Consider the following 13,331-nt stretch of genomic DNA (forward strand, 5'->3'; position numbering starts at 1 on the left):
ACATTCCTTGTGTAAAGCAATAGAAATGAGTATTGCTCGTTCACTGTAGCCTGCTGTTTGTCAGCCAATTTTGAGCAAAAAATACAGGCACATGCTTAAATACATTCCCTTGGTTTGTTTCTCTCTGCCCAGCACAAACTCCACACGTGATCTAACTGCAATACCTTGACTTCTTTCCACTGTTTGAAGTCAAAGGAATTCCAGTGCACCATACACCAGTCCTACATTCCATGATCTCTGCTGCTGCAGCTTCTCCAGGAAAGGATCACTGCAGTAAGCTCAGGGATTCTCCCTGTGCTGTCTGTACTGGGGTCAGGCAGCTCCTCCATCAGAAATCAGCTCTAGGACACAAAACTGCCGATCTTCACCCTCCATTCTCACCTAAACCACCACTTTTATGTGTCAGGTTTCTGGTTTGCTCATTTCAAAGGCAGCTTGGGTTGGCACTAAAGCACACAGAGCCCTGGACAAGGACCTGGATATTTTGTGACAGGTCACTGAGCCGGAGCCTCGAGTGCTCGTCCCAGCAGCTCATTTGTGCCTGCTGTCCTGACAGCCTGACATGTGCTGTCAGGGCTCCTTTCCTGGCCAGCCTGGTGCTGCACCACTTCCCTAATCCACAGAGGCACTTACCAGGCTCTTACTCAACTCCTGACACAAACCTGGCGTCTCTGGAACCCAAACAAATCCTCCAAACCCAATCCCAAATTAATACTATCAATGGTACCTCTGTTACGCAAACTGACTAATGAAGGCAGCACAGGACAAAAAAGTATGAAAAAGGTATTTATTATTTACACAACTGCTATAGTTCCTTAAGAACAATATATACCATTTTTTTTATTTGAAAGGGTCAGTCTTCTTTCAAATCCATGAACTGCATAATGCACAAGTGTTGGAAATGCCAAACAGCAGTCACGTCACACTTCTATACTGCAGGCATAAGCAGCGCAAGTAAATGATATTTTAAGAACAGTATGGCTGAATATTGTATTTAAACACAGTGTTTGCACTTTGACAAGATTTAGCTAGAAGAGAACAAGGGTTTTGTTCATGCTTTGTTAGGAATGTGACTTTCCCATCTGAGGTTTACACCCTTTGTCTGACATACGGGGATTTGTTCAGGCAGACTGCTTTTCACTGACCAAGTAACAGTGGGTTTCTCTCCCTCAAACTTCAATCTTTTGTTTTCCAGTAAACACTGCTTTATAGTACAAGTTCACACACTGGGGTAACCTGGCCACACAGGTGGTACTTTCCCATCTTACTGTCTTGCACAGAGAAACACTGACATACTAATACATACCAAACTTAGACAACTTGTAATTCATAGACTTAAATACTGGAATGGGAGAGGGAGACTGTTTCTAAAGATGGAGGGAATAGAGGACTTATACAATTCACACACTGCCAAGGTTGGCTTTTTAATCAACTTTTTTGGTCTAAATATTTTTTTTTTTCCTAGTCTCAGAATGGTTTTGGTCTTTGATGGTTATGGTTGTACTTCAGCAGCAAAGGAGAGGAAAGTATTTTGAGAAGTAACACCAGAACTGAATGCAAGAAAAAGCAACTGACTTGTTTCTCCCACTTTGAGCTTATTACTGTGATCTTTTAAAAAACCCACAACCAACCAACTGGAAGACCAAGTTTAGCAGTCGTTCTGGCATTGGGTCCAGTGTCCAGCACTATTATACTCTAGCACAAAAGCAAGGAAAAGTCCAATGATCTTAGTGATGTTCCCTTCAATTCAGTGCCACACAGTTTTATTAGTGTTATTGTCCTTGCTTCTTCGAAAGATACCTGAAAGAAACAAAAGTAGAGTTTTTCACCAAGTAAGAGGTGGCCACAAATATACGCGGGATCTTAAGATCAAAGTATAACTCTGCTTTCTTTTCTCACCAACAATCCTCCTACTGATAACCTAAAATTAAAAATGCAATCAATGCCATTTATGATTTTTATTTGATTTCAACATCATTCAATTCCATGATAGGTTATCTTGCGGTAATTCAAAGTCATGTTTTAGTTAGACTCTATCAGGCTTTTTAAACAAAAGGGAGGAAGGAAATAGAAACCTGTTTCGTCCTGAGAGGATGGAAAATTACATCAGTTGGAGAAGTGGCTTTTATATCCTTTAAGATAAAAAGGCCCATTAGTAATGGCACTCCTTCAAATGAATTCAGGACTTTAATGAACTGATCCAGCATAAACTGAAAAGAACAACCCTCCAGCAGCTTCTCTGGAGAATCTGAGTGACTCTGAGCTGCTCGTATTCTGATCTCACAGCTCTCTTAGCACCAGAGCTCGAGCAATCTGCCTCCATCTTCAGTGTGGTGTGACAGTGAAGGCTTTGCAAATACTCTAGCAGAGAGAATCCAACCAATTTCAGTGACTGTGTGAAATATCCAGTGAATTTCACTGATTTTAAGGTTTAACATTTCACTTTCTGTTCTAATCAGAAAAGAGGAATTGTACCAAGCCTGTAAGGTTCCTTTTTTCAAACACTGAAGGTGTGGTTTTCCAACAGTTTTTCTTCACATGCATTGAAGCCCCTGGCTGTTGCATAAAACCAAGAATAATTTTGCTCAAGCCCTTCAGTTAATGATTTCCTAGCAAGAATTAGGATGCTAACTGGTGCCCTGAGCACTTGGAAAACTCTTGTTCATAAGACAGTAACTTGGAGCTGATGAATCCTGCAATACCACCCAGCCTGGATGGTGCCTGAGAACTACACTAAGACCACAAAGCTTTCAAGTAACTTCTAGAGAAGTTGCCTTAAAACAAAGGATTTGGGATCTGAACCCACAGTCTAACTTGGCTGGGGTGGAAAGAAAGAGGTTTCCAGGGACCACGTTCCTTTAAAATTCTTTTCCTTTTAGGATGCATAATTGGCAGTGCTGAATATTGGAGAAGTAGAAAAATAATGTATTCTGTCAAAATATTATCATTTTAGCCCTATTAAAATTCTCCTCAAACCAGAGGACCATTATAACTCTAAGTTCTAAAGTTCATCAGTTTCTGGTGTTTGCGGAGACAACCTCAAACAAAACAGGGGTCAGGGACAGAAGGAAGCAAGAATTTTGACTTTGTTCTTACCTTTCCCAATGTTTGTGATTCAGCTCCAAAAAGTCATCTAATTTTGCTATTTCTTTGAGGTATTGGGTGAGCTTTAGCAGCTCCTTGTCTTTATCCCGATTTAAATGTGCTTTCATAAAAGGCCTTATCTATACAAAAGAAATAAACTTGATATAACCATCTGCTCACAGAAGGAAAAAAAAAGCTTTAGATTCTCTATCATTTGCCACCTGACACAAATATATTTTCAGTAATGTGACAAGTTATAACTTTTCACAGGTAAGAGGAAGAAAAACCTTTTCCAGTAGTGGTCAGATCCAATTTGTCCTGTTCATGCAAACTGGACTGTGAGGGGCTTTTGCCTTGCACCTTTTCTCTTGCATTTCTTCAAGCCTTCCCCTCCCATACAGACTGATAAAATGATCTGGAATGGGCTGTCACATTTTCTAATTGATTTCACAGACAAGTTTGCAGGAGGGGTTTTCAGCTCCGCATTCTGAGCTGTGTGGCATCATTGGAACCGGGTGATCTTTTCCAGCAAAAAGCCTTTGACTACAACCAGAGCTGTTGTGAAAAGAGATACCAGAAGCAAAGCTTATCTGACAACTGCTTTGAGCTTGGAATGCATCATACCTGGGCCTTGTTTTAGTGACTCAGTGCTCTTGTCTGCAGCTGTTAACAACATTTTGACAAACATCTTTCCAATCTGAGCTCGAGGAACCTCTCTGGATAATCCCCTCCCAGCAAGATCTTCGCTATTCCTGATTCTCCTTCCAGTTAAGATAATCCTGTTAGATCTCATCAACTGCTCTCCACGTCATGGATACTTTCAAAGAGACACCATCTTGGAATTTCTGCATTTGAAAACATCTTTTTCTTTCTTAGAGAGACTTGTGCAAGTTCTTTTAGTGCAACGCTGCTCTACAATCACATGTATGTAGAAATTTAAGTTGCACTCTTCTTTTTCAGAACCAGCAGTAATAACAGAGCCCACACTGGTTGATGGTTGTATAAAATGAAGTATTTGCTGTTATATAGTCGAAATGGTGCAAGGTACTAATTATTTCTCATATAGAATACCTGTGATTATCCTGTCATACTATGATGAAGTACAACCACTTGTTCTTTGACTTATTTTTGAATATGACCACTCTGGAGATTGAACATCACATTTTCAATGGTGCCTGTCAGCAATGCCCAGCTTGATTACAGCTTGCAGGTGTAACTTAAGCAGAAATAACAATTTCATTGATTTTGGCAATCTATTAAACTTAAGAGTGACACAAGGTTTATTTAATACTACTATTAAGGAAATACTAATCCAGACAAATGGCACTGTAAATTAAAAGGTTTAACAAAACAAGCATCTTTGCTAGTTAAGAACAGTCTTTATGCTACAGCAAAGAAGTAGGAGAAAGTATTAGTTGAAGAAACAAGAAAAAGTAGCAGTAAGTGAAAATTCCAGTTTACATTACCTTGAGTCCGTTCTGTGGGTTCATCAGGAAGTTTCGGCCAATATCATCAAACATAATAGTATTTTTTTTGCTGTAATATTCTGAAAACTTTCCCCAGATCACACCAAGAGGCTTCACCTGCAGACACAGCACAACACAAGGTATCTGAGGTAAATCAGATCACATGCAGGAGATGAAAATGGCATCTATAGGAACCTGAGTCCTAACTTGAATGAACACTTGTGTTCTTCTGCTTTACCATTAGCAGGCTGGCTTTAACAAAGGAAGATGTGAAATAATCTAACATAAATACCTCCCACCCTAAGGAAAACCTTTTTGTTGGTACAAAGTTTTCTTGCAACAGTTACCTACAGTTTGATTTAAAAGCCGTGACATCTAAATATACCACTCAAAACATTAATAGAGACTTTCAGAAGAAAAAAATCTGTGGGTTCAATATTCTTGTGGTTTTTCTGCATGAAAACTCCCAAACAACTTTTTTTGTTGAATACTTTAAAGGGGTGTGATAAAATGCCAGCTGAATGTAGAAAATGAGTAGGAGAAAAATTGGTACTTACATCTATTAGTCCTCTCCGAGGCGTGTGCACTGTTATCATGGCAGCACTGTCCAGCATGAAAGTTATCTTGTAGTTTGCATTGGTACTCACCCCAAGCTCCTGCATCACAAAGATCTATGATTAAAGCTCCTAATTATGACAGTTTTACTGCTCAATAACTGGAGCCACAATTATAGTACACTGCTTGTCACGGGGTGAGCTGTGGAGGTTTACCAGAGACACGCTAAAAATAGATACCCGGGGAAATTTAGATTTGTTACACAATGAGGATCATAAAAGTGCACACAGGGATTTATTTTTAGTGTTTAATATCAGGAACTTAACAGCTGATGCCAGCAGAAAATCAAAGCAACTCTGCAGAGGAGGCAAAATACAGAGAGGTTTTGCTCATGCCTTCGTGCACAACCTCTCACAAGTTGTACACAACTTAACTTTACAGCAATTGTGTTCTGGCTGCTCTTTGTTCCTCGCAGTGATCTGCACAAATCACAACCCAATCCAAGATGGAATATCCAGGCACAGCTCACTGTGACTGTTGCCTCGTGCACAAGTCCAAGATAATCAATCTTAGTGTCAATTTGCACTTTTAAGATTTGGTAGCTCCTGAAATACTCTAAGTAAAACAACCCTTTTAGAAATAAAAGCCTTTATCTAGATGAGGGAACATAATTTCCATTTCAAATCCTTTCCAAAGCTGAAAAGTACCAATAAAATCTGCTGAGATGGTACAACAGAGATATTGCTGACAATTTCTGGTGTGTGAAACAGCAGCAATATGCAAACCTGTACAGCAGGGAGAAATGCCCACTGCAGAAGCTCTCTTGCAACTGTGCAGCCACACTTAACTGGTTTGCTTTTATTTAAAAATGGAATCTTGCAAATGAAATGCTCTACCTACCTGGGTCACTATCTTGTTAAACTGACAGAACCAGCTGTTCTAGAATGTTTGAATTTCAGGCATAAAAGGGTGGTAACTGAGAGACTAAATTTGCTTGTGTGATGCTCCCTTCTTTTTAATGCTGTTCCTGCTTTGTACTTTAAAGCAGAAATTTTAATGCCAACTCCTGCTGGAATCACTGCTCCCTGACCAAAAGTGAAACTCTTGGAGGGAAGCACCCCTGGTGCCCTCAGTTTAAGGAGAAACAGAAAGTGGCATCTAGTGGCAGGAATCTCAGTGGATCAGGATCCAGGAGGAGGGCTGGAAAAGCAACCTGGAAATGCAGAGGGGTGACCAGGGCAGGGGAAAGAGCCCAGTTTTGAACAATGGTTTTCCACAAGATTGAGTCCTAGCACTGCTGTGACAACACAAAGTAAATGTGTGACACTGCCACGAGAATGCAATGTTTGCAAGGCTCAACGTTGATTTTACTTGCACTAACTCCACTTCATAGCTCTGATTAAAGATTCTCATTTCTGAGAGGTGTTTTTGCTTAGAAAAAATTGTAACGACAAATTATTTTGAGGAAGAGAACGCCGTGCTTTGCTCTGTGAAAGCCTGAAAAAATAGTGCATAATAAAAGCTTAAATTCAGAAAGGTTTTTCCTGGAATGGAAATAACTCTTGATTTATAAACATAAGAAACCCCCAATCCACCAACCAAAAACACAGCAGTTCTTAGTAAGCTCATTAGATTTAGAGCTAAGCCTGACTGTAAATATGTTTACCACAAAGTCAGCTGTTCAAAACTGGCTTCCTGCCTGATTCCAGTAGGGAAGAAACCAGAAAGGGAAAGAGCTCTTATGGGATGTTTAACAAGGCAGAGGAAGCAACCCCCAGCTGCAAGAGGTAAAGATAAATATGAAAAGAGTTTCCTCTTGATAACCTACTCCAGCGTGTCACATCTGTCTGTTCCTTAAAAAAAATCCCATTTAAAGACTGGAGCTCTATAATTAGAGGTAAGATGAAAGCAACTGTGCAGGGCTGCGTGACGAATCCAAGTTTCAGCAAGTACTGACTTGTGTTTAGTTCTGCTAAATTTAGCACCTGCTGCTGACAGTTTGTGTGGAATTCTAAAATTAGATTTAATCTAGTTTTGTGATAGTTTCAAGTGACTATGGAAATTGAAACAACTCAGGTTATGATCCATACAACCTCCTGTTTCTAACTTGCTCTACAACGCTGAGCATGAGCCCAGCTGCATGAAGAGTTACCCAGACCAGAAACAAACCCCATGTATTCAGAACAACTTACTTTCATTTTGGCTTCAATCCACTTCATGTTAGTAGCAGCTGAAACACACAAGGGAGAAAACAGAAAGAATAGTTTATCAAAATAAGTCATTGGCAGGCAAAAAAAAAAAAAAAAAAGAAATAAGCCAAGAACTTGTTCACTTAATATGTCAAATTTTTACACAAAATTGAATTTTAGAAAGATCCACCTTTGTTGCAGCTTTTAGGGCCACTGCCTTAAAGAAAGTCTTCCTTCATGGAAGTCTGTTTTTGTTTGGAAGAGCTTACTTTTCAAATTATCAACTAGATGAAGCCCTGCAAATATTTAAACCATTTTCTAGATCAGCAGTTACTGAACTATGGCCTGCAAGGCTGTAAGAGTGGGATACCCTTGGCTTTAGGAACCTCACTGCCTATAAAGGATTTTGTCCTGGAAGCAATGATAGGAATACATAAAATCTGCAAAGGACAAAGTGGAAACATTGCCGACTGATCTAAGAATATGCAGAAACGTTGTTCAAGACTATGAAATTGGAATTTTCTAACATAATTTTAATACGGTTTGAACCCTGCACTGGCTAAAGTCTGTTCTCCATCTCTTGGACAGGAATTGAACTAGAATGCAAAGGCAAAGGATCAACCAAGCACCCCTGCAGACAGGAGAGTTTGGTTCATTTGGCAGTTCACTATGTGTTGTCTGCACTGAGATTATTTGTAAAATCACTATCAAACAGTGAGCTAATGTTGATTATACAGTTCTGTTATTTCAAGCACTTCTTTGTACAAAGCAACACTCAGTAAAGTGATGCTGAGCTTTATCCTGTGACTAAACCCATTCTTGTGAGCAATATGTGGGGCTTTTTCACATTAGAATTGGTATTTTTCTGAAATATCTCTAATAGTTGTGTGAATTACAGCCAAACCCTTCTCTATTGTTTTAGATCTTGTGACTCACACTAAAAAGCAATATAAAAACCTCCCACCTGGAGTCTGTGCCCTGGATGACAATTTACAATAAATTCTTAGGCATAGAGTATAATACTTACACCAAATTACAATATCATAGTCCTCATATGCAGAAGTCAGGAATTCGTGAAGGTATGGCCTCATCAGTTCTACCCCAGTTTCTGCACAAGACCTGTGGTCTAAAAAGAATATGGGAGATAAGGAATTCAGTATTAAAGTATTAGTTATTAAAGTCCAGTCTGTTTTCCTTTCTATCCAGAGACTCAAAGTTTCATGAGGGGAGCACTGAAGCACTTTAAGATCATGAATGATTTGATATCAAACTCCCATTCCCATTTTAAAGGTGGAAAGACAAAGCAGAGGGAATATTTATCTGTTGGTCTCACAGCTGCTTGAGGGCTTAGCAATAATTAAATCAAGAGATCTCTGAGCATATCTTTGAAGAGTTAGGGCAAATCATCTGTGTACTTAGCAAATTAGTAACTGGCCAGATATGAAACAGATTCCTTCAAACCTACTCCAGTTAATTGTGTGAACATATATCAAGCTCATTTCTGAGATGCAAACATTCCCTGTTCCAAGTCCAGAACTGCTGCAAAATCTGCCAGCAGAAGACCTCTCAATAAAAATTTTAAACTTAGAAACAGGTTGAATTTTGATGTCAGATTGGAAACAAATGTCATCAAAAAGGAAAGCTAAGGAAAGGGTATAAGAGAAGGTATTATTTACTGCTCACAGTCATGCTGCCACGGCACACCTACAAACCAGAAAGTTAAGTCAAAAGGAAAGTTCTGGCTTTCGAAAAAAAAAACCAGCTTGACAGAATTTTCAAGTAAAACTTGTTTTTGTGAATGTTTAGTAATGATATGTAAATAAAATTTGAAGCTGTTCTCCCACTCCCCCCAAAAGTAGAGTCAATCAGGTACAGAATGGGAAATTATTTTACAATATCTTGCTACTGTGATGGTCAAGATACACGTTGTCAAGGGAAAGACTATCAGGACAGAAGAACAAATTGCTGCTTTTTTGTCTTTTTGCAGCAATTAAATAGTTGTTGCACTAAAATCAACAACATGCAATGTTTTAAAATGCTTTTTAAAATGTGAGCAGAAGACCACAAAACCATACAAAGCAGAAGTTACGTTGTACAACACAGGAAAGGAAAAAATCAAGAAACCTGATCTGGCAAACAAATTGAGCTCTTAAATACAGAAAAACCACAAATTGCATAAAAACTCACCAAACAGTGTATAATCAACATCTAGTACCAGCAGCTTTTTCCCTTCTCTAGGAGGATTCAGAATTTCCACTTTGTATTCTTTAACTCTACGGGAAATTTTTAGTAGATTTTCTTCCCTGATGTAACAGTGCAAAAAAGTTACAGTTAATTAAAATGCACACTCTACAGTCAATAATAAACTGTTTTACTAGCTTGAACTCCTAACCTATTTTCTACTTCCACAACTTCCTCTTCAATGTCAAAGTCATTGACCACATCATCATTATCTGGAGGTGGCCCAAGGACATCTTCCTAGAGGAATAAAAACAATAAAAGATAATGAGGATCAGAGAGGGAAAACAAATACTATTTAAACAAAATTGTTTCACTTTACTAGTGGAAAGAATTACTAAAGTATACTGATGATTGTTCAGATTTAAAAAGTCAGTATCATAATAGGTTTGTACTTCAAGTGCAGAACACCACAGGAGTTTCATGAGTGCATTGCTCTGAGAGTTTTGCAGCAAAGTTTACATTAAAAACTGCCAACAGAAATCTATTGCATTGTCATTTTTTAAAATGATGACTGGAATACTCAACATTTACAATCACAATTAGGAGACATGAAGCATTTTTTTCCTGTTTAAGCTAATAAACAAGTAAATTATTTACCAAACTCTCTTCACGAGTTCCCATCATCATTATCTTAGTATTTGGTTTCAACTTGAGGGCTCCAAGCTTAACATCATCATCTGCAGGTTTGCCTGTAATTAGTATTACATCATATTTTATTATCTTTCAGTCACTGAACTCTTTGTATCTCTTTTTCCCCCCCCAATTCTCCTCCCCACCAGGACAGGGCAGCGTCAACCACTAAAAAATGACCAGGTGGATGTATTAATAATAAACAATATCCAGTGATGTATAAAGTGTCTGTATTCATATTTCATTTCAGAGCTACGACTGGGAAGTGGATGCCCTGTTAGTGCACACATCCTGCCTAGGACTGGGGGATGCTTGTCCCTGAACACCTCAGACACAGCCCCAGCAAACAGTAAATAAGGACAGTTACCCTTCATTTTAAGCCCAAGCAGTTTTTGACGCTCTGGTAACACTCCAGTGAGGCCTTTCAGAGACTGCTTCAGGTCCAACACTGTGTCTTCTTCTGACAGCGAGGTTATCGTGTACTCCTGTCCGCCCCATTTTATTATGAGAGAGAGAGACATCCTTGAAGCATATGCTCAGTATTACTGTCTGAAAAATCTGCTGCAGGAGGGAAACACAGAGATCATGTAAGGAAGAAAGTAGAGAACTACTCTTTTCAGAAGACAAGCCACAACATCTACTTAAAGCATTCTTGACTCTGTATTATATTGGACATCAAAGAGCTGTTGGTTTCCCCTGAGCAGATGATAAATGTGCAGAGAAAGTGCTGAAACAAAGGGAAAAGGAACAGTGTTAAAACTGGGGCTCCTACTTCCACTTTGATGTTTTCAGCAATGTCACATTCACATCTGCTGTGTGTTCTGTGCAGGTACAGCCTGTGCACTGCACACTCAAGCAGAGCACTGCAGCACCACAAAAGCCATTGCAAAGCTCAGAAATGTCCTCTGCAACACTTATGCAACCAAACCAGCCGTGGGTGCCTTTACAGATGTAATAACAGGACTGCAAATATGAAATCCCTAACATACACAAGCCCATAAAAATAGTTCTGAGCCCAACCGTCCATTTTTGGCGCTGGATTTCTCTAATCCCTTCCACTGTGCAATACCTGCAGTAATGCACACCCCAGGTCACATCTCACTGTAGCAATATCAAAGCAGGAATTTGAAAACAAAGCCAAAACACACTCCCACACAATGCAATTACACCCGAAGAACGGCACTTTCATTGCAGTGCTGACAAAATAACCATAATTATACTGTCTTTAATTTATACAGCATCATTTATACAAATTGTATTTAACAGTTTAGTCCTACATTAAGCACAGCAGAAAAACAAGATTTTTAGCTTAATGCAAAAGGAAGAACATGATTTTTGCCTGTTAGGGCTTAGAAATAGAATCAAGGAGATAGAAAGGTATGAAAAGGCTGCTACAGACAGTTAGGAGATGCAGAGAAGGCCTCTGCACCACTGATGGTGAAATTGTCCTCAAATGACTGATATTCAAACAGAGAGCAGATCTGTGAGAAATTGAAGGTGATCAACCTCCAAGAAATGCAGGTCTGGCAATTTAAAAAAATGTCAGAAGCCAAAACTCTGATCCTTCTTCCCCTCTAGCTTTGCATTCCCAGAGGTTACCCACACTCAGAAATTTTTTTTCTCTTTTATACAGTAAAGGCAATGGGGAACAAACCTGTGATTGCTCAGGCACAGCCACCAAGCTCAGAGCAGATGAGAATTAGTCTAGGTACAACCTCCTTGCTAAGGACACTACCAACCTCACTTCCACACTATTGCCTCTAGAGCCCTGAAAACAAATTGAAGAGGAAAACTTGTATCACTGGGAAACGAATTTAATTTTTTCCCAAATATTGTCAAATCAGACTGGGAGCTGGTACGACACGGTGAAAAAGACTCATGAAAAAGGGGTCTTAGAAGCACTAAGGAATCCCACTGAGGCTAAGGCTGCATGGTGTAGAACACTGTTGATACAAAGTGTCGTTATCATAACTTATGCCTGTCCATAATCCTTAGACTAAGTCAGAAAGAAGAGTTTATTGTATATTTCCTTACCTGTACCATACACCTCAAACAATTCTGCAAGGACATGCACAGGGCAAGAACTGTAAGAAAACTTCTGCAGTCTCTGTCCAGTGCTAAATTGAAAAGACTATCCCTCCGAAGCTGAGCATTTGGCCAACCCTCAATCCTTACAGATCTATAGCTCTGTCATGACAAATGCTATAGGAAATAAGACACTTTATTTCCCTGCCAACACACTCAGGGATTCGAATTGAGGGAAATGGGAAAATGGTTTGGGAGCAGAAAAATACAGAGGGATTTCCAAGGGTTCTACCATCGGGGCTGGCTGCTGCGCAGAACTGAAGCTAATACAGCTTCCTTTGGTTAATTTCATCTTCAAAGCCTTTACAAGACCCTCGGGCCACCAAGACCCAATGGGTTGGAAGGCCACGGGTCAGAGAAAGCACGCGAGTTCTGTTGTTAAACTGCAGCACTACACCACTTTCCTTGGACCATTCGGAAGACAGGCATCCACACCTTTTAAATTCCACTAAGCAGCATAAACGTAAACCCCCTAAAACACCCCAAGCGCCCGCTGAGCGCACGGGCCCGCACTTTCCACAGCACATTAACAGGCGCGGGACGGGGTCTGTGTCTCGGTGTCCGCGGGGCTCTCCTCCCCGGCCGGGGCTGCCCCGGCAGCGGCGCGGCCCGATCGGGAGCTCCCGCTCGGCGCTGCGGCGGCCGCGGAGCCGCTCCCGCTCCCGCTCCGCGGGGGCACCGGCCCGGCCGCGACACCCGCCCGCCCCCGGCCCCCCGGCCCGGCCCGGCCTCCCCCCGGCCCCCGCCGTACCCACCGGGCTGTGCGGGGCCGCCGATCCGGCCCCGCCCTGGCAGCGCGGAGCGGGCGCTCACCCCGGCAGCGGGACCGGCTCCGTCCCGGCTCCGCCGCGCAGGAAGCGGAACTGGCGAGCGGCGGAAGCGGGAGGTGCCCGGATGTGCGCGGGGACGGGCCCCGGGAGGAACCGGCGGCCCCGAGCGGCGCCCGGGCAGCGCGGAGCGAGGGATGCCGCGGGTGGTGCCCCGGGAGGGGGCACTGGAGCTCGGCGGGGCTGCTCCCGGAACGCCGCGGCACCGCGGAGCCCTCGCCCCCTCAGCGCCGGCCTGAGGCCGAGATGCTCCG

General features: G+C 41.4%; 1 protein-coding gene across 4 annotated transcripts; it reads right to left on the minus strand.

The window, feature by feature from the left end:
* Window positions 1–773: 773 nt before the first annotated feature.
* On the minus strand, window positions 774–13,111 carry UBLCP1 (ubiquitin like domain containing CTD phosphatase 1). Of its 4 annotated transcripts, XM_040078360.2 has the most exons (12): window positions 13,006–13,038; window positions 11,820–11,933; window positions 10,533–10,726; window positions 10,133–10,224; window positions 9,687–9,772; window positions 9,482–9,597; window positions 8,322–8,420; window positions 7,298–7,335; window positions 5,108–5,206; window positions 4,551–4,667; window positions 3,097–3,224; window positions 774–1,800 (listed from the first exon to the last, which is right to left on the minus strand). In XM_040078360.2, the coding sequence occupies exons 3-12, from the start codon at window positions 10,684–10,686 to the stop codon at window positions 1,773–1,775; spliced, it is 957 nt and encodes a 318-aa protein (XP_039934294.1). In that variant the 5' UTR covers window positions 10,687–10,726; window positions 11,820–11,933; window positions 13,006–13,038; the 3' UTR covers window positions 774–1,772. The 4 variants fall into 4 exon arrangements, with proteins under 4 accessions (XP_039934294.1, XP_039934296.1, XP_039934293.1 ...); XM_040078362.1 differs by lacking the exons at window positions 11,820–11,933; window positions 13,006–13,038 and adding an exon at window positions 13,064–13,111; XM_040078359.1 differs by lacking the exon at window positions 11,820–11,933 and having other exon boundaries at window positions 13,006–13,108.
* Window positions 13,112–13,331: the final 220 nt, after the last annotated feature.

This window comes from Hirundo rustica, chromosome 14 (genome assembly GCF_015227805.2).
Source record: "Hirundo rustica isolate bHirRus1 chromosome 14, bHirRus1.pri.v3, whole genome shotgun sequence".
NCBI lineage: Eukaryota > Metazoa > Chordata > Aves > Passeriformes > Hirundinidae > Hirundo > Hirundo rustica.

Coding starts and splice junctions, on each gene's coding strand:
- UBLCP1 (XM_040078362.1), bottom strand. CDS start 10,686: ATGTCTCTCTCTCTCATAATAAAATGGGGCGGACAGGAGTACACGATA. Junction 10,225..10,532: donor GCTTGGGCTTAAAATGAAGG/GTAACTGTCCTT, acceptor TACTAATTACAG/GCAAACCTGCAGATGATGAT. Junction 4,668..5,107: donor CTCGGAGAGGACTAATAGAT/GTAAGTACCAAT, acceptor CTGTGTCTGCAG/GTGAAGCCTCTTGGTGTGAT.